Genomic DNA, 22338 nt, shown 5'->3' with positions numbered 1-22338 from the left:
CCTAAAGAGGTAGTCAAAGTAGAACAAAAGACAATTCACAGACTTAAATGAACAATTTGCATTAATGAAGTTTGCCAGGCTAGTTTCCACTTGAATCTTCAGATTTTCTTTCTTCCTTGATTTAACTGTCCAGATTTATTACAGGCTTTTTTTTTTTTTTTTTTTTTTTTTTTTTTTTTTTAAATTCACATGTTAGGCAATAGAATGTATTCTGGAATTGAGAGCCTATTTTAAATTTTTGACTAAAAAGTTTACCCATTAAATGTCAGAGATTCGGCCATCAGACTGAAAATTCTCAGTGTATTTAACGGAGGGTACTGTCTCAAAAATCCAGAGCTCAAACTGAAGAATTAAGGCAAAATTTGGAATTTAGCTCTAGGACAAACTCATCAGTTCAGGGGTCAGAGATTTATATCGTTAAAGGACAAGTGCTTGTTTACCTGAGTTTAAAGAGCAAAGTTGCTTCTGGAAAGAAGCCCTCACTGGAGGCTCTGGCATTTGAGATGGGGGGCAGGAGCACACGTTGCTTAAATTTCTGACAGTGGCTGGAGATTACAGATTGGTTAGAGGAGAGGAAGTAAAGTACAAGTATGTTTATAAATTCTCCACTGGGTGGAGTCTGAGCAGTTCTTTGAATTTCTTACTCTAAGATCTGGCCTGTACATTTGCAAGGAATTCTTGAGAGCTTCCTGGACAGATTCTGGGAGCCAAGCACCCCATTGGAATCCTAGCTGGTAAGCTTGAGGCACTGATAAAAACTCTCTACCCTAATGTTTACTCCATGTTTTTTCCAAATGAAACTTCTGTCAGCTAGAATCCTTGTCATAGTGTTTTAGAGTTGTTTTTTTTTTTTTTTCTGCTGCTCTCTTCTTTTTTTTTTCATATTATTTTTGTAAATAAAACTGGTATGAACTTCCTAAAGGCCCTGCCTTTAGAAATGGGTTAAATGAAGAGATCTTTACCAATGTAATGGAAAATAACTGATGTCCATAGTGCACTGAATGTGGTTACATTTGACAAACCAAAGTTAGTCCTGTTCTTATTTGAGTTTAAACGGCAAGATTAGGTCAAACTCCAGATGAGGGAAAGATATTCTTAAACAGATTTTAAGTCTACTGTTTTCTGGTAACTTTAATTGTCTTATGCCGCTAGTAGTCATACTAAATATTTATTTAGAGAAGTGAAAATGCCTATTCTTGAACAGAGTTTCTTCCCCTTTCATTTTATGAAACCTAAGAAGAGAAAGTTGATACACTTTTAAAAAATATACTAGATTTTCTTTTTTCCTTTCTGCTTTTATTTTGAGGCCAATGGGGTGTTATTTAATAGTAACACTGAAACAAATGTATTGATTTCATTAATGTGTTCAGAAAGTAATTCATATCCTAGATATGAAATATACACTTGTAACACAGTAATGTTACCCATTTCTCAATGATATGCCTAAAGAATCTTGCTGAATATGCATATTTTTTTTCCTGTTTTCTTTATTAATGAAAAACTACACACTTTCTCGACATATTTTTAAGTGAGGTTCTAAACTTTGAACTCCTATGTACAATTTGCTTATTTCAGGCGTGAATGTGAAACTGTGTAAAGATTAACTATTGGACACTCACGGCCATTTATTTAACTATTTAGACCTAAATCAGTGGGTGACTAGGAGATTCTGAATTCTGTTATTTTCTTAAAATCAATCAGTTTTTAATTATTATACAAGCTTTTTACTTTAAAGTTGTAGCTGTCTAAATAAAACTGTGAAAGCACAATTTCCAAACCTCAGTTGAAGGCACATTGGTGCTGTCCATCAGAAGGTATTGATAATTTTAAAAAAATTACGAACTATCTTTTATCTTTTTATAAAGGACCTAATGTCACTTGAGTTTAACCATAATCCTTTGAATAAAGTAAATTTAACTTTCAATAACATTGACATACAGAGCAGTTAGGTGACTTGCCTGAGACCATATGGTATGTATGTCACCTCTCTTGATAAAATTAACATTAAATATGTAAAATTTGAAAATTTGTAAAATATGTAAAAGTCGAAGTTTTTAAGAGTTTGGATTTAATGTCTTCATTTCAAAATATGAGCATGTCACTTTATTTGCAAACCAAACATGGCATAACATTATGGCTTGTGAACACTAATTGTCTTAGCTGCTGGGGTGAGTGCAGAATTAAGCAGCAATTAGTATGAGTGAATAAATTGCATCCTTAGAGTGAGTGCACTGTGCTATCCTGGGAACTAAAGACTGTATTTGAGTCTATGCGAAGTTGTGCACAGTGGTGCAGTAGGGCAGGGTGCTGTCATTTGGAAGACTATGCCCATGAAGTATCTCAAGGTACCCCAGATGTGTACCCAGGAGCGTAACCAGCCTCTTTTAACTTTTGCCTAGCTGAAACTGGACTGGGAAGGATGGATTAAAAAGGGTAAATCGGCCAGGCGCCGTGGCTCAAGCCTGTAATCTCAGCACTTTGGGAGGTCTAGACGGGCGGATCATGAGGTCAGGAGATCGAGACCATCCTGGCTACCACGGTGAAACCCCGTCTCTACTAAAAAATACAAAAAACTAGCGGGGCGAGGTGGCGGGCGCCTGTAGTCCCAGCTACTCGGGAGGCTGAGGCAGGAGAATGGCGTGAACCCGGGAGGCGGAGCTTGCAGTGAGCTGAGATCCGGCCACTGCACTCCAGCCTGGGCGGCAGAGCGAGACTCCGTCTCAAAAAAAAAAGCGGGGGGGGGTGTAAATCAATTCATACATAACTTGTGGTCCTTTGCAGTTTGAGTGTAGGACTGAAAAAAGAAGCCAAAGAAAAAGGGAATGAGCTGAAGAAATACACACATACACACACACACACTTCAGGAAGCAACATGCAAGGAAAAACAAAGTGAGAGGTTCAAGGCTCCGATGAGGAATTGTGCTCTGTGCGTTCCATTCATGGGCTTTGCCGAAGACCAGCACAATGGACGCAGCATCTCAGGCATGGTTAAGTACCCTACTGTGCACTCTGCTATCCTTTTAGTCCATTGTTGTTTCTACTCTGTCTGTGCCAGGGTTTCGTCTTGATATGGAGGAAAAGGATTCTAATGCCTCAGGATTATTACAAGGATTAAATAAGATACAGATAGAATGATGCTAATGAGTATCATTTTTAAAATAAGGAAAGCTGAAATTTATTCAGAATATGTTGGTAACAAACTAATCTCTTTAAGTAACCCCACTTAGAGTTTAAAGTCACCTCCAATGAACTCAAAGGGCTGACTTCCCAAAGAAAGTCTCAAATAGAAGGCAAACTCTCTTGATTCTGAATTTCATTAGAAATGTTTGTCTAAGTCTTTCTCATATGGTCAGAATGAGAGAGGGTGTCCTCCTAGTAATATGTCATTATGTCAAATAATTCATCAACTAATTTTGTTTACTCTCTCGAACTGCCACTTTGGCAGCAGGGGTACTCTGTCTAAATGAGGTGTCTATAAAGATAAATTAAACATGATTCAGGCCCCCAGGTGGAGTTCAGTTCAATAGGGTAGAACAGCAACTCAGTCCAGCTACCATAAGTAACATGTTTGTAATAAGACTAATTTGATAGTAAGGCAGAAAAACATCTCATGGAATTTTAGGAATAGCCAAAAGATGGATCCCCTAGAGCCTTGCACATAGCATGTTTCATGAAGGATTCAGTGACCCTCAAGATGGGCTTGTCCTGTCACCTTTTCAGGAGACATAGCTGCTCAATCCCTGGCCATTGTGTAACTAAGTGACTCTTACTTGCTGCTGGAATCACTTCGTGCTTTTCATGCTTTAACAATCAGTGGTTCTGTTTTCTTTGAAAAGTGAGTCATTCTATGACAGTATTCCTCCTAGACCCTAGCATTTCATAGCTTCTATATGTGATTATTTTAAATTCCAGCTCCTGTACCTAACTGAATGAATAAGCATATCCCGCAACTCAGATTCCTGAAAGAATTTGATTCTATGCTCAGCTAAACATCATCACTGTTTGGTTAGATCTTTTACAGCGAATAATTCACAGATTTTTGATGAAACTATGTTGTCTTGAGTGGGTAAGTGTCCAACAGAGGTCTAATAAACTATGACCAGGCAATTAATAATGCCAAGTGGTAGAGACACGGTGATGTCTCTTCAAAATGCAGGTTCCTTCATCAGAAATCATAACCATTTAGAATCGAGTTTTAGGCATAGCAAATGTTTTCTATCTTTTCTAACCATACATATGTCCAAATAAATATAGTGCCTGGTAGAATGTATTATTCTCTTTTTTTTGGGGGGGGGGGGCTTGCGGTATTTCATACTAGTTTATTTAGGGGTTCCATTTTCCCTCCTCAATAGATTTGATGTATTTCTCATATGCTTCGAATGTATTATTTTCATAAGTAAAGTACATAAGTGTGCTCCTAATTGTTATTGGTGTTCAGAGGAAGACAGGCTCCTTTTGCCTGAGACATCGTAAGAGGCCTCTTGAAGAAAGCATTAGAGCTAGGTCTTTGAAGGTTGGCTGGAATCCAAACAAGTTGAAGGGGAGCAAAACGTTTTAGGCAAAGGAAATGGCATGACAAAAATCACAGAAATAGAAAATTTCATGTGGAGGACAAATCATACTTATGGTCAGATGTTGAAAGCACCATCCGTCGATGTTGAAATCCTACACTTTTGTACAGAACCATGGATTGAAGCAGTTAGGAGTCACGACTGATATCAAAGTAAAAAACATGCAATGATGAAGCTTGGTATCTTTGTCTAGGAATATAAAGAATGGCTTATCAGTGGAGACCATGATAATTGAGAAAAGAAGAAGCCCAAAAAGTATAAGAATGAAAATAGAGAGTGCAAGAATAATGTCTGTTTTATTGGCATTATGTAACACTCAGATATGCACCTCTTTATTACCAAACACTGTGTATGTTAGTTAAGGTAAAAGAGGAAGGGAGGCAGAAGAATGGAGATTGAATTGAATTCTAGAGCTTCAGTTCTGTGTTAGTTTTGGCCCCCAGGGATTCTAGGCATTAAGTACAGTCTGAATTGAAAAATATTAAACATATCTTGTGATCCAATATTCCCCTAAGTTATAGACTCAAATATCCAATGACCAGCTTGACATTTCTACCTGCATGTTCAATACTTATTGGAAACTTAATATATCCTAAATAGAATTTTTTTAAAAAAACAGCCATGATCTCTTGCCCAGGATGGAGTGCAGTGGTGCGATTAGCTCACTGCAACCTCAAACTCCTTGTCTCCTACCTCATCCTCCTCAGTAGCTAGGACCACAGGTGCGTGCCAGTGCCAGCACATCTGGCTTTGTGTGTGTGTGTGTGTGTGTAGCAATGAGGTCTTGCTACGTTGCCCGGGCTGGTCTCATGGCTCCAAGCAATCCCCTGCCTCGGCCTCCCAGTGCTGGGGTAACAGGCATGAACCACCACAACCAGTCCACTAAACTGAATTCCAATTTCCCTCCTCAAAATGTTTCTTCCCCAGGTATTTTTATTTCATCATATTTCACATATTTGCCCATACCCCAAAGCTAAAAGAAAGTTCCTTACCTGTCCTCACTAGAAATCATCTATCCGCCAGTCCTATCTACTTTTTCTCCAAAATGTATCATAAATCCACACTCTTCCCTCTACCTTTGCCCTCATCACCAAATTTAATTCACCACCGTTTATCTCCTGAACTACTATGTTAGCCTTAATTGGTCTACCTTTTCAACTCTTTTTAAAAATTTTTTTTTAATTATACTTTAAGTTCTAGGGTACATGTGCACAATGTGCAGGTTTGTTACATATGTATACATGTGCCGTGTTGGTTTGCTGCACCCATTAACTCGCCATTACATTAGGTATTTCTCCTAATGCTATCCCTCCCCCATCCCCTCACTCCACGACAGGCCCCGGTGTGTGATGTTCTCCACCCTGTGTCCAAGTGTTCTCATCGTTCAATTCCCACCTATGAGTGAGAACATGCGGTGTTTGGTTTTCTGTCCTTGCAATAGTTTTCTCAGAATGATGGTTTCCAGCTTCATCCATGTCACTACAAAGGGCATGAACTCATCCTTTTTTATGGCTGCATAGTATTCCATGGTGTATATGTGCCACATTTTCTTAATCCAGTCTATCACTGATGGACATTTGGGTTGGTTCTAAGTCTTTGCTATTGTGAATAGTACCGCAATAAATATACATGTGCATGTGTCTTTATAGTAGCATGATTTATAATCCTTTGGATATATACCCAGTAACAGGATGGCTGGGTCAAATGGTATTTCTGGTTCTAGATCCTTGAAGAATCACCACACTGTCTTCCACAATGGTTGAATTAGTTTACACTCCCACCAACAGTGTAAAAGCATTCCTGTTTCTCCACATCCTCTCCAGCACCTGTTGTTTCCTGACTTTTTAATGATTGCGATTCTAACTGGTGTGAGATGGTATCTCATTGTTTTAATAACTCATTATGGAGCAAAGTGATTATTATTTAATGTAAAATTATATCACATTACTTTTCTACTCAAAACTCCCCAGTGGTTTCCCATTAAACTTATAAAATTTCAAATTTCTTTCTGGCTCCCAAATTTCTTTGTGACTACCTTCTGCCTTTGCTTTTTGCATATCACAGTTTGTCATTCCTCCTTCCCTCTTTTTCCCTCCCTAATGCATTTAGTTGAACAAGCCAAGCCCATTTCCACCCCAGGACCTTTGCACTTGTTGCCAGCTTCCTCCAGGTCCAGGTCTTGACATGATGTAGAAATGCTCATCTATCACTTTCTCAGAAAGATAACCGAGACCCTTTAAGGTAGCTCTTCCACACTCCAGTCACTCTGTCCCATTACTCTGCTATTTCCTCATAGCTCTTAAATCTGAAACTACATTGTTTTTCTATTCTTCTGCTAAAATTAAACTGTATAAGGGTTGGCACTTATGCACTCTCTCATACAATGCTGTCCTGCCAGTGCTGGGAGCCACATAATAGGTACCAAATAAATATTGGTTGAAAGAGTAAATAAATGCATAAATTAAATGAAATCAGCAAAACTATATGTAAATCTGGCCCAAAGAAATTTTATTTCCTGCAATATCATTTTGTTCAATTTTAAAAAACCAAACTTAGGAGAAATATAAACAAACCAACAAGCTTGGGTGAAGTTTAAAACATATGTGATTAAATCTCCATTGTCATTTATCCTTTTCCAGAAAGTGGGAAATGTCGCATGATGATTAAACAGAATACAGTGTGGTTTCAAGAAACATCAAACAGTCCTGTTTGTTCTAAGATAATACATATGGTGTTGAAAAAGAAAAAATTTATAATTATTAACAGCAACAGGTGGATGAATCTCTTTGGTATTCATATGAACAAATACTAACATTTTAAGTAAAGTTACATTTTCCATGAATATGATTTTCACTCACAAAACAGGATTTTGTTCAGGTTCAATATGTCCATAGTTTTAAAACCATGATCCAAGAACAACTGGGAGTGGAACAGTGGAACTGGGATCTGGAGAAGGACAAGCTAAGTGGGATGCTGCTTTTTTACACTTTGACAAAGATCGTCCTTACCATTATCTCCTCATAAGATACCTAGAGGAAAAGGTGATGACGTTATATATATTTGGAAGCCACAAGTGTGGTACATGTTTCTAGATAAGAAGAATGGAATGAGCTAACATTTACTGGGAACTTACTCTGTCCTGAGCACTATTATCTAATTTAATCATTTCATTATCTCTAAGTTACTATTTTTTTTTTTTTTTTTTTTTTTTTTTTTTTTTTTGAGACGGAGTCTCGCTCTGTCGCCCAGGCTGGAGTGCAGTGGCGCGATCTCGGCTCACTGCAAGCTCCGCCTCCCGGGTTCACGCCATTCTCCTGCCTCAGCCTCCCGAGTAGCTGGGACTACAGGCGCCCACAACCGCGCCCGGCTAATTTTTTTTTTGTATTTTTAGTAGAGACGGGGTTTCACCGTGGTCTCGATCTCCTGACCTTGTGATCCGCCCGCCTCGGCCTCCCAAAGTGCTGGGATTACAGGCGTGAGCCACCGCGCCCGGCCTATTTTTTTGTTTCTCTTTCCTTTTTCTTTTTCTTTTTTTTTGTTTTTGGTTTGTTTTTTGAGACAGAGTCTTGCTCTGTTACCCAGGCTGGCGTGCGGTAGTACAATCCCAGTTCACTGCAACCTCCGCCTCCTGGGTTCAATCAATTCTCCTGCCTCAGCCTCCCGAGTAGCTGGGATTACAGGTGCCTGCCACCAGGCCCAGCTAATTTTTGTATTTTTTTAGTAGAGACGAGGTTTCACCATGTTGACCAGACTGGTCTCAAACTCCTGACCTCAAGTGATCCGCCCACCTCGGCCTCCCAAAGTGCTGGGATTACAGGCGTGAGCCACCACACTGGACCTATTTCCTTCTTTTTATATATGAGAAAAACTCATTCACGGGGTTTAACGCTGGTTGGTTAAGTATATTATTCCTGAGGTTGGGAAAAGGGGAGTCTTCGTGAAAACAAAAGGTGTATTACCTAAAAGGCTCATTTTCTGCAGGAAAATTATGGTGGCTAGATTATGTTTTGTTGTTCTCTTTCAGTTTTAGAGAACAACTTGTAATGGAGCCTTCACCTCTTGAGCTGCCAGCTGACACAGTGCAGCGCATTGCGACTGAACTCAAATGCCACCCAACGGATGAGAGGGTCGCTCTCCACCTAGATGAGGTAGATAAACTGAGGCACTTCAGGGAGTGCTTTTATATTCCCAAAATACAGGATCTGCCTCCAGGTAAGAATGCTGGGAAGGTTTTTAAATTTTATTTATTTATTTATTTTTGCTACTGCATGTGTTTATTATAATCTTTGAAAATCATTGTGCTATTACATAATAGAGCCGTCGCAATTATGTTTGAAAAGCAGAAGGTCCCTGGTGTTCTCAATCAACCTGTCAGCCTACCTTAGCCTCAAATTTTCTGTTTTCTCCCCTCCTCTGAATAAAATACATACAGGGTACTTATACTGTCAACTACTTCTCTGAACAATCGAGTGACTGATTGAAAATTATAGGCAGATACATTTACTTGTTCTCTAAGCACTTGGGATTCAAAGCAATTATTTTAGAATGCAATATTAGAATAGCTCTTATATTCTGGCACTTAGTTTATAATAATGTGATGTTTGTCTTAGAGAAAATATTATTTTGTGACCTGGATATATCAGGAGGGATATTATTTGAATAGCCGTCTTTGCATGCTGTAAAGATGGCGAGTGTAAGAGCAAGAAAAGAAACAATGAATGCCCAACAAATGCATACTGCATTTTAAAATAATGTAGTAATCTGACTCTGTTCTGGGTTTGAGGAAGTCGTTTACAAAAATAAAACATAGGTAGCAAAGGTATAACAATAAATAATGATTCATCATATTTAACTTTACTCCATTTTACATTAATAATAAAGGTTCCCAGGTTGAATGGAATTAGTCTACCAAACTGGGTTTCACATCCTTTATAATAGTCTGATTCCATTTTTATTCAGATTAAATAAGGTACAATTTTGGGTACAGTACTCAGGATCCATGAAGATCAGCTAGTAAAATTTTAGGATGTCTGGTTTGTATAACACTAATATATACCATGTAACAAATGTTAAAACACCTATTTGTCTTCAACTATGTACCCAGCAACCTATAGAACTCTGGAAGAATGAAAGAAGAGAAATACCTGTATCCTACTTAAAATTGTGTAGTATCAACTGAGGGAGACATGGATGGAAATGACAGCTAGAAGAGACCAAATAAAACGAGGCTATAAGTGAAGTGATCTGAGACCACAGAAGAAAAATCTTCTGGGTCATTCTAGAATCTAAAATTAAAAGAACATTTTGATTTGAATCATAAGGGATAAATACTGCTAATGAGTGAATTGTGAGGAAATAAAACTTAGGAAAGGAATTCTCAGGGAAATGGGAGAGAGGGGGCTTGGTGTTATGTGCATCACACAATGTGGAAACCTTTAGAAATAGCGAGGACCCACGTGAGACAAGTCAGGTCTCGTTGATGGTGGCCCTGCCCTGATGTGCTCTCTGGCCTACAGGACTCCTGTACTGAGTCAGAACCCAGTTTAAAAATAGCATTGTACAGTCTGGCGCGGTGGCTCACACCTGTAATCCCAGCACTTTGGGAGGTCGAGGCAGGCGGATCACGAGGTCAGGAAATCAAGATCATCCTGGCTAACATAAGAAACCCCGTCTCTACTAAAAATGCAAAAAAGTAGCTGGGCGTGGTGGCGGGCGTCTGCAGTCCCAGCTACTCAGGAGGCTGAGGCAGGAGAATGGTGTGAACCCGCGAGGCGGAGCTTGCAGTGAGCTGAGATCGCGACACTGCACGACACTGCACTCCAGCCTGGGTGACAGAGCGAGACTACGTCTCAACAACAACAACAACAAAATAGCATCGTACCTTACTAATCACCGGGAAAATGCACATCAAAACCACAGTGAGATATCACCTCACACCCTTTTCTATGACTACTATTAAAAAGTGCAGGGTATAAATATTGGCTAGGATACAGAGTGATTAGAGCCCTTGTGCACTGTTAGTGGGAATGTAAAATGGTGCAGCCCTGTAGGAAAGAGTATGGCAGTTTCCTCAAAAACCAAAGAATAGAATTACCATATGATCCAGCGATCTCACTTCAGGATATATTGCCAAAAGAATTAAAAGCAAGATCCCCAAAAGACATTAGTACACTCGTGTTCATAATAGCATTATTCGTAATAGCCAAAAGGTGGAATTAACCCATATGTCCATCAATGCATGAAAAGACAAGCAAAATGTGTATACATATGATGGAACCTTATTAAGTTTTAAAAAGAACCATGCTACGTGGTTCACATGAATGAACTATGAGAACATCATGCCAAGTGAAACAATCCAGATGCAAAAAGAAAAATACTGTATAATTCCAATTTTACCAAGTATCTAGATTGGTCAAATTCATAAAAACCGAAAGTAGAATGGTAGCTGTCAAGAGCTCAGAGAGGGAGAAATGGTGAGTTACTGTTTAATGGGTATAAAATTTCAATTTTGCAAGGTAGAAAAATTCTGGAGATTGGTTGCACAACAATGTGAACATACTTAACTGAATTGTACACTTAAAATTGTTAAGAGAATAAATTGTAGGTGCATTTTAGCACAGTATTTTAAATATTTATCAAAGTAAAAATGTTTCCCCCTTAAAAAAAAAAAAGCAGAATTCTACATATAATCACTTCTAGTATACTTAAAAGTTGACTTAGTATCCTAATTATAGGTATAACATTGATTTTGACTAGTTATCCAATAGAAAGTATCTCTGAAGAATTACAACCTTGGATAAGTCATTGCTGATTCTTAAAGAGAAGAGATAGAAATTGGTTTAATAAAGAATTTAAATAATTTGCTTGTTTAAAAAATATAGTTTTGCTGGACACAGTGGCTCACATCTGTAATCCCAGCACCCAGGGAGGCTAAGGCTGGAGGATCACTTGTGTCTAGAAGTTTGATACCAGCCTGGGCAACATGACAAAACCCCATCTCTACAAATACTACAAAAATTAATTAGGCGTGATGGCAGGTGCCTTTACTGCCAGTTACTCTGGAGGCTGAAGTGGGAGGATCACCTGAGCCCAGTAGTTCAAGGCTGCAGTGAGCCATGATCAGACCATTGAACTCCAGTCTGGGTGACAGAGCAAGACTCTGTCTCTAAATAACAATAATTATTCTAATAATTTTGAATGATGTAAAACGTTATTAACCCCAAGTGTTCTTCTACATCAGTGATTGTCAAAATGTGGTCCCTTGACCAAAAGCATGATGTTCACTAGAGATCTTCTTAAAAATACAAGTTCTTGGGTCCTAACTCAGAATTACTGAATCAGAGATTGTGAAAGTGAGGCCCAGCCTTCTATTCTAGATCAGCTAGGATGAGATGTTATCCTAGAGTTGGGTCAATTAATTCTCCTTCTTGCTATTCTCACTCCAGTTGCACCTTAATGTCTAAGGATTCATGTATTCAGCAAATATTTATTAGTCATCTACCCTACTCAAGACACTTCTCTCAGAATGGTTCAGAGAACCGAAGAGCAAAACTGTCACATACATACTTGAACGTGTATCTAGTATGACAATAGAAAATAAACAAAGAAACAACTTAATTATGCTTTACCATCAGGTAGCGCTCTAAATGATAATGAGGACTCTGAAGATGAGGGTGTGGTCTTACCCAAGGAAGTGCTGGTGAGGTGCCATCTGAATAAAGATGACAGTGCAGTGAGGAAGTGAGCCTCATGGAGCACAGGTGAAGCTGAGCCTGGTCGTGGTCCAAGTTTATGCTGGACAGAGGTACCAACTCAGGAGCACATGATGTAGGGGCAAAAAGATAATCCATTTTTCATAACCATCACAAGGGGCATGGCTGATGTTTCTATAGCAAAAACAGCTTAGCAAGAGAAAAACCCAGGGAAAACTTATGATTTTATGCTAAGTCGAATGAAAGAAATGAATACATGTGACTAAATAGAATTGGAATAAAATATAATCTAACCGTAATCAACGGAAAGTGGTGGGGGTACTCAACAAGGCCTGTATTTTTGGATTCTTCTTGCTCCCTGTATGTAGCATTTCTTCCCTCCACATATAGGGCAGGGCACCTGTCATATGAAAGTCTATCAGGGAGAAGAGAAAAGGTCAGTGAGTGAGCGTTCTAGGTTTCACGGTTTGATGTAGGAGAGGATTTCAGTTTCTTTGACTCACCTGGCTGCAGGTCACAGGGCAGGGGATTAGAAAAGATCAGAAGGACCTTGTTTCTGAGGCCCTCTCAATCTCCTTCAGTTCAAAGTACTCAGCATTCCAAGGCGCCGTATTTTAGAATATTATGTTCTGACCCCCAATGGTGTTGAAATTTCCTTCTTTTTTGTTTTGACAAGATGTAAATTCATCAGGAAACCAGTGTTTCTTATCTTATTAAAACCTTCCAAGAGTATCTAAAAATGATAAAGCATGTCAGATTGTTTTTGGAGACTCGCATAACACCAAGAAAAAACTTTCTTTAGCAGTTCTGAACAATGAAAAACAAAGAACAGAAATACACAAGTTTTGAGCAAATGAAAGGATCACAACTTCCAATATGAGATTTTTTTTTTAATCTTGAAGAAAGTCTACAGGCATAGCCTGCACTTTTTTGATATTTTTCTATTATATATTATGTTTTCTCTGGGTTTCTAATATAAATTTTATTAAAATAAGTATTTTCTTTTTCTATTCTTAGACAATGCCTGAGATGTTATCAGAGAAAGGGGTCAAAAATATTTTTAATCAGCTTTTGTACTTATGCTCAACATTGTCCTAAAGAGCACAGCTGAAAAATAAACAAGCAAAAGAAAGGAGGAAGAGAGAGAGAAGGAAAGAAAAGAAAGAAGGGAAGAAAGAAAGGAAGAGATAAGAAATCAATAAAAAGAAAAGGAAGAGAAATGCAAGGCATACATGTGGAAAGATATCTTTCTAAAATTTTTTAAACCATAAATATTTCTGTTTGAAACATCCTAATACCTAAATTTCTGAAAGCATACTGGATAGCCCCATAAGTATATATGGCTTTTGCACAGACACAAGACAAAAACAGTCTTTTTCAGAGTGTCAAACTGCCATCCCAGAAACAAGTTGTGCAAATTTACATTTCCTCCAACGGTAAAGACAATTGCCTCAATGACTTTGGGGATTAGTAGGACTGTTTTTATTTCTGTTTTTTGGGGGACAGGGTCTGGCTCTGTCACCCAGGCTGGAGTGCAGTGGCGTGATCTCAGCTCACCGCAGCCTTGACCTCCCAAGCTGTAGTAATCCTCCCACCTTAGCCCCCAGAGTAGCTGGGACTACAGGTGTGTGCCACCATGCCCAGCTAAATTTTGTATTTTTTGTGAAGGTGGGGTTTTGCCATGTTGGCCAGGCTGGTCTCAAACTCCTGGACTGAAGTAGTCCTCCTGCCTCAGCCTCCCAACGTTCTGGGATTACAGGTATAAGCCACCACGCCAGGCAGGATTAGCAGTTTTAAGAATCTTTGCTCATTAGATAATAAAAAAAATTATTCCATTCTTCTTTGAATTTGTAGTTCTTAGACAACCATTGGAGATTGTTTTCATAAACTCCTTGGCCATCGCTTTCCTTTTGTCTTAAGTTGCTCTTAATGTATAAATTTAATTTTAAACTAAATAAATATAAGTGGTAACTTTTTATTCTTTTTTCTCTTAAGGATATAAACTCCTTCTTTCATGTATCTTAGGGATTTTAAGTGAAAATGTCCAGTCAATATAGTTGGCTAAAAGCAGAACCAGAAATGGGTTCCAAATATTGTGACTGCTAGCCCATGTATCTTGACCCAGTCTTGCTTTTGCTTTTTTAAAATTACTCAATTGAAGTGTAATTTATGGACCATAAAATTTACCCATTTTAAGTATACAATTTAATAATTTTTAGTAATTGCATATGATTACACTACCATTATAATCCAATTTTAGAACATTTCTTCATTCCACTTTTTTATCTCTAGCCTAGGCAAACAGTAATCTACTGAACTTGCCATTATTTTTATCTATATAGAAGATTAGTAATTCAAAATTTTTTTTTACTATTAAACTATATTTGGAGGAAAAAAAATGGTGTTCCTTTCACTATTCTTTTCATAGTCAAATAATCCTCTCCTTCAATCTTACCACACATCCAGGAGAGAGATCAGTAAATTGACACCCAACTTTAGTAGACTTTAGTAAGTAGTTATAAAATTTAAAGTTATCCAAACAAGATCTTCTATTAGTTTGCACATGTAATTATTTGGACTCAGATAAAATTGGCATGGCAAAATAGTCATGCTTACGTTTGTCTCCAGGGCTTCCATATAACATAATAGCCTATTAAACTCAACTGTTTTTAGGCTTAGAAGGCTGTGACAGATATGAGGTGTCAGTGCATGAAATATAGGAAAGCATACTTTTCTCTATAAACTATAATCCTTTATTCAACAACAGATAAAGATATGTTAAATAAAAGATTTTATCCAGCTATGAAAGGACATGTATTTATAACTGTAATTTTGATAATCTGATAAATCTCTAACTTTCATAAAAAAAAATTAAGAATATTCCTTAGTTAAATTTTGTAGACATTGCAACTTTTTGTTTGTTTGTTTGTTTTTTTAGTTGGGGTCTCACTCTGTCACCCGGGCTGGAGTATAGTGGTACAATTTTGATTCAGAGCAACGTCCACCCCTCTGAACTCAAAGAATCCTTCCTCCTCAGCCCCCCCCAATTAGGTGGGACTACAGATTCACGCCACTACATCTGGCTAAGTTTTTGTATTTTTGGTAGAGACAGGGTTTCACCATGTTGCCCAGGCTGGTCTCGGACTCCTGAACTCAAGTAATCTGCCCATCTCAGACTCCAAAGTGTTGGGATTACAGGCGTCAGCCATCACGCCTGGCCAATATTGGGAGCTTTTCGTGTTACTTCAATTCTGCATTTAGTGTACATATTTGTAATCTTGTCATTTCATTTGCGTTGGACTGTCTGCTCCCCGAGTGTAGGAACTGTCTTCTTTCTCTGTGAATGTGTGGGAGTCACCTAGGCAGACCTTAGAGTGGAGTGAGGTCCAATCACGAAGAGGGAACAGCATTTTGCAAACACACAAGAGAAAGCATAGTTGCTTTGATCCCTAAGAATAGTTTTACATGATCAAAGTATGTCATGTACAAATCTGGGTATTGGTAAATAGTAAATAATAAGGTTTGGAATAGGGAATATAGGGCACTAGGATGATTGGCATCATAGGGTGAATAGTAAATGAGTGTGTGTGGGTACCTAACAGTAAGTCTGAATAAGTAAATGTAATAGAAGTGGATGTAAAGGAAAATAGTCAAGGAATACATGAAATACTCATTAAATAAACCTGATTTAGTAGTAGGAGAAGGACAGCATGAGCCATACTTTCTGTTTTAGGTGAATAGTGGTGATATTCACTGATACAATTAACTTGTTTTGGAAACTATTCATTTAAAGAGAAACTAGTCTTTTATTTGTTTGTTTATCTCTTATTGCCCTGTCACCCGTGGCCTTGACCTCTGAGTCCAAGAAGGTGGCAGCTGTTACAAGCAGTGAGAAGCAGGCAGGGACAAAGAAAAAAAGACAAATAATGCGTGTGAACTCTCCCTTGAGAAAGGTTTCAGAGGTTGCCTCATGACCTGTTCACCTAAGCCCCCTGGGCCAGTGTTTGGTCATGGCCCTGCCTATCTACAAAGAAGACTGAGTCTAAAACACAATTTTTGTTCTTGGTGGCCACATGCAAAGCTAGCAATTCTATTTCTGTAAAGGAAAAATGAAATGCATTTAGGATACAACTAGCAGTTGAGTTTAGTTAGAAGGTAGAAATTTGACAGTTGTCAGCATTTAGGTAATAGTTGAAACTGTGGATATGGATGATATTATCTAGGCATCATACCTAAGTGAGAAGAAGGTAGTAGAAACAAAATTCTAAGCATTGACAAAGAGAACTCTAGAAAGAGCCAGAGATACAGAAGAACAAGGAAAGTGTCATGTTCTAAAACCAAGGGAAGAGACATATTCAAAGAAATCAGAGGGCTTGACATCATCAGCTGTCACAGAGACTGTATAAGCCTTTCATTTTAGCAGTCAGGAGAGCTTTATTAAATTGTCTTAACTTTAACAGCTTCACTGGAATGACAGGCAGGGAAGCTATGTATTTCTAGATGTCATTGAAGGAGTAAAGTATTGGAAATGAGATTTTTAGGCTTCTTTTCCAAGAAGCCTTGCTGTAAAAGGAAACGTAACAAGGAACAAAAGGAAATGAATGAATGCTTTTTTCAAGGAAGGCGGGGGCTTGAATATGATTGTGCATTGAGAAGACAGTATGGGAAGAAAAGAGACAGACAGACAGACAACAGAAGTAAATATGATTTTCAGCCAAGCAGAGTCCATGCTGGATCTGTTGTCTATTCCTACCTTTTTCAGCTCCTGGAACCCAATATTCTAAGATAATGCAAATTGCTGAAGACAATCTTTCCTTACTTTCTAAGGATATATTGGCCCTAATGTCTAAGGTCAACATTAGCCAAATTGAGATTTTGCAAAGAAATCTCAAGGTCCCAACCAATTGTTCCATATTTCTGGGCAATATGATACCAGGCATACCTCAGCCACAGGACAAAGGACTGGGAATAGAAAGATTCTTACAAGGAGAGTACACTTTCACCTTTGCCTGGGACAATGTTTGGTCTTTTCTGTCTTGTCGTGTGAACTCTTTCCTCGAGGAATTTTATCCACAAGGGCATGGAAAATCTCTTTTGGAATCCTCGAAATACGAAGTGTCTCTCCCTCAGATGCCATACCACTCCTCAATCTAGACCTCAGAGAGAACTAATGGGTTCAAAATTAGACGAGAATATCTAAGGAGTGTGTGCGAGTGGACTATAGTGATCCTACATTTTTCTCCATCTTCCTCCTGAAATTATAGGAATTATATTCAAAGTCCAAGAAGCTTGTTGGTAGCATAGCCTTGTACGGGGCATCCCTATTGGAAAAAGGACATGAATATTTCCTCAGCACATCACCAGGAAATTTAATAATATGAGGTACATAGCAACACAAAAAAAATCTTCACTCACTACCTTCTGAATAATAGTAAAGAGAATATACCTTTTTATTTAGTAAAATGCAGAAATAATACGGCTCTACAAATTTTACAACATGAGCACCTCTGTGTCATAAGATCCTACATCAGGAAACATAACATTGCCAGCACTTGGGAAAACTGCTTCGTATCCCCTTTCAGGAACTCCTTCTTTAGGGTTCACCAGTTTTTATGTAGCCAGTATTTGAGTATCAACTTCTGAAGTTTTACCTAAAATTCACTCCAACTTCTTTTTTATTCAATGACCCAAACCTGTGGATCTGGTCTAACATAGGTGAATGCCACAACTTAAACATATATTTAAGAAAATATGTTTAGTAGAAAATAGGTTTAAAATCAAAATCGTATGTTTCTCTATAGAGAGATGGAAGATAAATATTTTCTTTTTTAAACTAATGCCATAGTTCAATTATTTAAGGCAGACAACCAAAACTTGTTCTTTTTGTCCAAGAGCATGGCTCACGCCTGTAACCCAGCACTCTTTGGAAGGCTGAGGCAGGAGGATCGCTTGAGTCCAGGAATTCAACACGAGCCTGGGCAACATAGTGACACCCAGTCACTACACACCTTTTTCTGTTCATGCTTCTATTTAACAAGTGCTGCTGGACCATGATGTTCCCAGCATTTTATTTTTTAAATTTCATCCTAAGATCTGCTCTTATCCCCCATTAAGAATGATTGGTAGAATGGTGTCTTTCCTAATGACAGAAGTATGAAATAACTTGTTCATCAGGAGAGTTTATTATTGATATTATTAATATTTAAATTCACATTTCATAAATTGGAATACTTTGTTATACAGTCTGAGTTTTATCACATGTATAGAATTACATAAACACACCTTCTCTCTGTATATAGAACAATTTCATAACCCCTAAAAGACTCCTTTATGGTAGCACTTTGTAACTAATCTCTCCACTATACCTCTAATCCCTGACAACCACTAATCTATTTTATATCCCTATTGTCTTTTCCAGAATATCATACGAAGAAATTATATACTGTATTCAGTCTTTGGAGACTGGTTTCCTTTACTTAAGGAAATGCCTTTGAGATTAAGCAAAGTTATGTCAATGAAGTGTTTCTTTTTATTGCTGAATAGTTTTCTACTCAAAGAATGGACTACAATAGTTTATTCATTTGTCCACTGAAGGACATTTGAGCTGTGTCCAATTTTGATGATTATGAATAGCCACTATTAACATTCATGTACAGGATTTTGTGTGAATGTAAATTTTTTATCTAAAATTTTTTTAAGATCAGATAGTAAATATTTCACTCTTGACAGGTCTCATGTATTCTTTTTCTATTTTTATTTTTTTAGAAAAGGTCTTGCCCTGTCACCCAGGCTGGAGTGCAGTGGCATAATCACAGCTCACTGCAGCCTTGATCTCCCTGGTCAAGCAATTCTTCCATCTTAGCCTCCTGAGTAGCCAGGGCTACAAGGGTGCACCACCACACCAAGCTAATTTTTTTAACTTTTTGTAGAGATGAGGTCTCACTGTGTTGCCTAGGCTAATCTTGAACAAGGCTCCAGCAGTCCTTATTCCTTGGCCTTCCAAAGTGCTAGGATTACAGGTGTGAGCTACTGTACCTTGCCAGGCCTCATATATTCTTTCTCCTTTTTTTTTTTCTTTCGTCTTTTCCTAGTTTTTCTTCTTCCATTTATAAATGTAAAAACATTCTTAGCTTTCAGGCCATACAAAAACAGGTCATGGGCTTGATTTGGAACTCAAACCGCAGTTTGTCAAGTCCACTTTTAGAATGCCATAAGTTGATTGCTGGATCATATTATAGGTATATTTTTAACTTTATAAGAAACTGGCAAACTTTTTCAGAGTGGCTGTACCGTTTTGCATTTTGCATGGCCTCATTAATGTGTGGAATGTCTATTGTTCCCCATATTCACCCTCAGTTGGTATTACCAGGTTTTTTGTTGTTTTGTTTTTTAGTCACATATGTTTGTATAAGTATCTTATTTTGGTATTTATATGCATTTTCCTAATGACTAATGAAATTAAGCATTAAGCATTTCAGAAGCTTATGTACCATCCATAGTCTAGAGAAATGTCAGCTCAAATATTTTGGTTACTTTTTTTTAATTGGATTTTTTAATTGTTGAGTTGTGTTTTGGGGGGATTATGGAGCCTTTTTTTTATTTTTAAGAGACAGAGTCTTGTTTCATTACCCAGGCTAGAGTAAAGTGGTACAATCATAGCTCACTGCAACCTTGACCTTCTTGGGCTCAAGCAAATCTGCTTGAACAGATTTTAAGAGACAGGTCTCGCTTTGTTACCCAGGCTGGTCTTGAACTCCTGGCTTTAACTTATCCTCCCACTTTGACTTCCCAAGTTGCTAAGATAACAGGTGTGAGTCATGTTTTCAGTTTTAAGAGTTCTTTATACATTTCGGTGTACAGGTTGTTTGTTAAATAAATGATATGAAAATATTTTCTCACAGTCTGTAGCTCTCTTTTTATTCTCTTGTTAGCATCTATTGCAGAACGAAAGATTTTAACTTTGAGGAAGCACAATATATTTATTTTTTCTTTTATGAGTTGTGTTTTAGGTACCATGTCTAAAAGCTCCTCACCTAACCATCAGTCTTAAAGACTTCTTTGGCCCATAATTTATTTACAAGTGTGTTTTTTAATTTCCAAGTATTTGAACATTTCTCAGTTTTCTTTTTATTATTGATTTGTAGTTTAATTCTACTGTGGTTAGAGAACATTTGTTAAGGTTTGTTTTTGACCCAGGACAATGGTCTGTCTTCATGACTCTCCATGTGCATTTAAAAGAATATTTATTCTGCTGCTGTTTGCTGGAGTGTTCTTTAAAAGCCAGTTACATTCATTTGCTTCATGGTGTTTTTCAGTTCTGGGGATTATTTGTCTGCTAATAAAATGTAGACCTAGTTCCTCAGAGGACCCTGGTCACAGATTTATGGACATAATCATAAATCCCACTTAAGCACTATTCCAAATTGCTGAAACTCAATTCAATATTGCCAGCAACAATAACAACACAACAAATAAATCACATTAGTACCACAATTATTAACATTGGGAGAGTTTTACAATTAGGCAGTTCTTACCCAACAAATTCATATTAGATGCTTGTATTTTTCTTGGTAATAACAGAGATCCAAGTAATCAAGCCACAGATGAAACAAACACAGCTGAAATCTTTATGCTTTCTATTACTACTTATAATACAATCAGCAACAATTTCAGGTTCACCAATCTGCAGAAACATTGTATATCCTTTTCTTCTTTTTCCTTCAATTATTAGTTAAAAAAATAAGCAACACTTAAGTTTCTCAAATGAACAGTCATAATATGTTGAAATTTTAACCTCCGATTTCCAGTCAGGAGAATATTCTAATAAAACCCCTAAACTCACCTGGCCTTTTAGTAGAGTGTTGTCTTTACATACAGATATGGAGGAAACTATGTTAAATGTAAAATTTTTCTTCTATTTGTTTATTTATTTATTTGAGACAGGAAGTCTCTTTGTCACCTAGGCTGGAATGCAGTGGTGACATCAGAGCTCACTGCAGCTTCAACTTCCTGGAATCAAATGATCCTCCCACCGCAGCCTCCTCAGAAGCAGGGACCACAGACATGCACCACCATGTCTGGCTAATTTTTAAATTTTTTTTCCCAGGCTCAGTGTCCAGATCCTGGGCTCAAGTGATACACTCACCTGGCCTCCCAAGGGGCTGGAATTACAGGCATAAACCACTGCGCACAGCTGAATTTTTTCAAAACCAACAAACCATACATTTCTCACAGAAGTTAACTTCCACAGAGATGTTTTGTTTTCTTTTTCTTTTTTTTTTTTTTTTTTGTTCTTCATACTTCCAGGCCAAAAACTTGTCATCAAGATCCTAGCAATTGCTGCAACCAATCCCAGGACTTTGCTTCCACAGTAGTTATTGAGTATCAAATGCTCTCTTAAATCATAGACCACGACTTTGATGAGCTTTCATTATTAGCTATGTCTTAGGATTCTCCTGAAATATGAAAGATAGGAAGTCGTATTCCCTAGTTCAAGGGAAAAAAAAAAAAAAAAACCAATTTAAATTCAATGGTATTTAAAAACAATGAATATTTACTTCAGAAAATTATTATAAAACAAAATATGTTACAAACTAGCTTTTTCTTCTAAATCAAATATCTAGCTAGTAATATTCCAAAAATAAACATTAATTATATGGAAAGAATTTTTAAAATTTTGCAATGCTGAAATTAATCAATAGCAATACTGATACTCTTAACGGTGAGTCTTTGTTCTTAGAGCTCCCAAGATGGTGGCAGACCACTCCCAAGCTGGGGTGGGCCCCTCCCAAGATGGCGACCAGCCTTTTGTTCTCTGACCTGGGGTTCTTGGCTTCACGGATTCCAAGGAATGGAATCTTGAGCGGTGCAGTGAGCGTTATGGCTCTATCCGAGGCTGTGGGTCACGGAAGAGAACCATGGAATTCAGTGACTAGTGTTCAGCTCGATTAGGATGAACCCTGGCACTTAGCTGTGCAGGAACAATAGCCAACCTTTAGCCCGATGGGGAGCAGAAATGGGTGCCTCACTAGATCAGGAGCACAGCGGACACCCTG

The 22338-nt window shown here is 37.8% G+C and overlaps 1 protein-coding gene across 1 annotated transcript in view; it reads left to right on the top strand.

Annotated features, from left to right (window-relative positions):
- Positions 1 to 497: 497 nt before the first annotated feature.
- KYNU (kynureninase) overlaps positions 498 to 22338 on the top strand; it is a 167349-nt gene continuing 145508 nt past the window's right edge. The window contains exons 1-2 of the mRNA XM_050751744.1: positions 498 to 734; positions 8596 to 8783. Of these exons, the coding sequence (XP_050607701.1) occupies positions 8615 to 8783 (169 nt within the window). The 5' untranslated portion in view covers positions 498 to 734; positions 8596 to 8614. The remainder of the gene's footprint in view (positions 735 to 8595; positions 8784 to 22338) is intronic.

This window comes from Macaca thibetana, chromosome 12 (assembly GCF_024542745.1).
Source record: "Macaca thibetana thibetana isolate TM-01 chromosome 12, ASM2454274v1, whole genome shotgun sequence".
Taxonomy (NCBI): domain Eukaryota; kingdom Metazoa; phylum Chordata; class Mammalia; order Primates; family Cercopithecidae; genus Macaca; species Macaca thibetana.
This window is presented reverse-complemented; position numbering and strand designations above follow the sequence as displayed.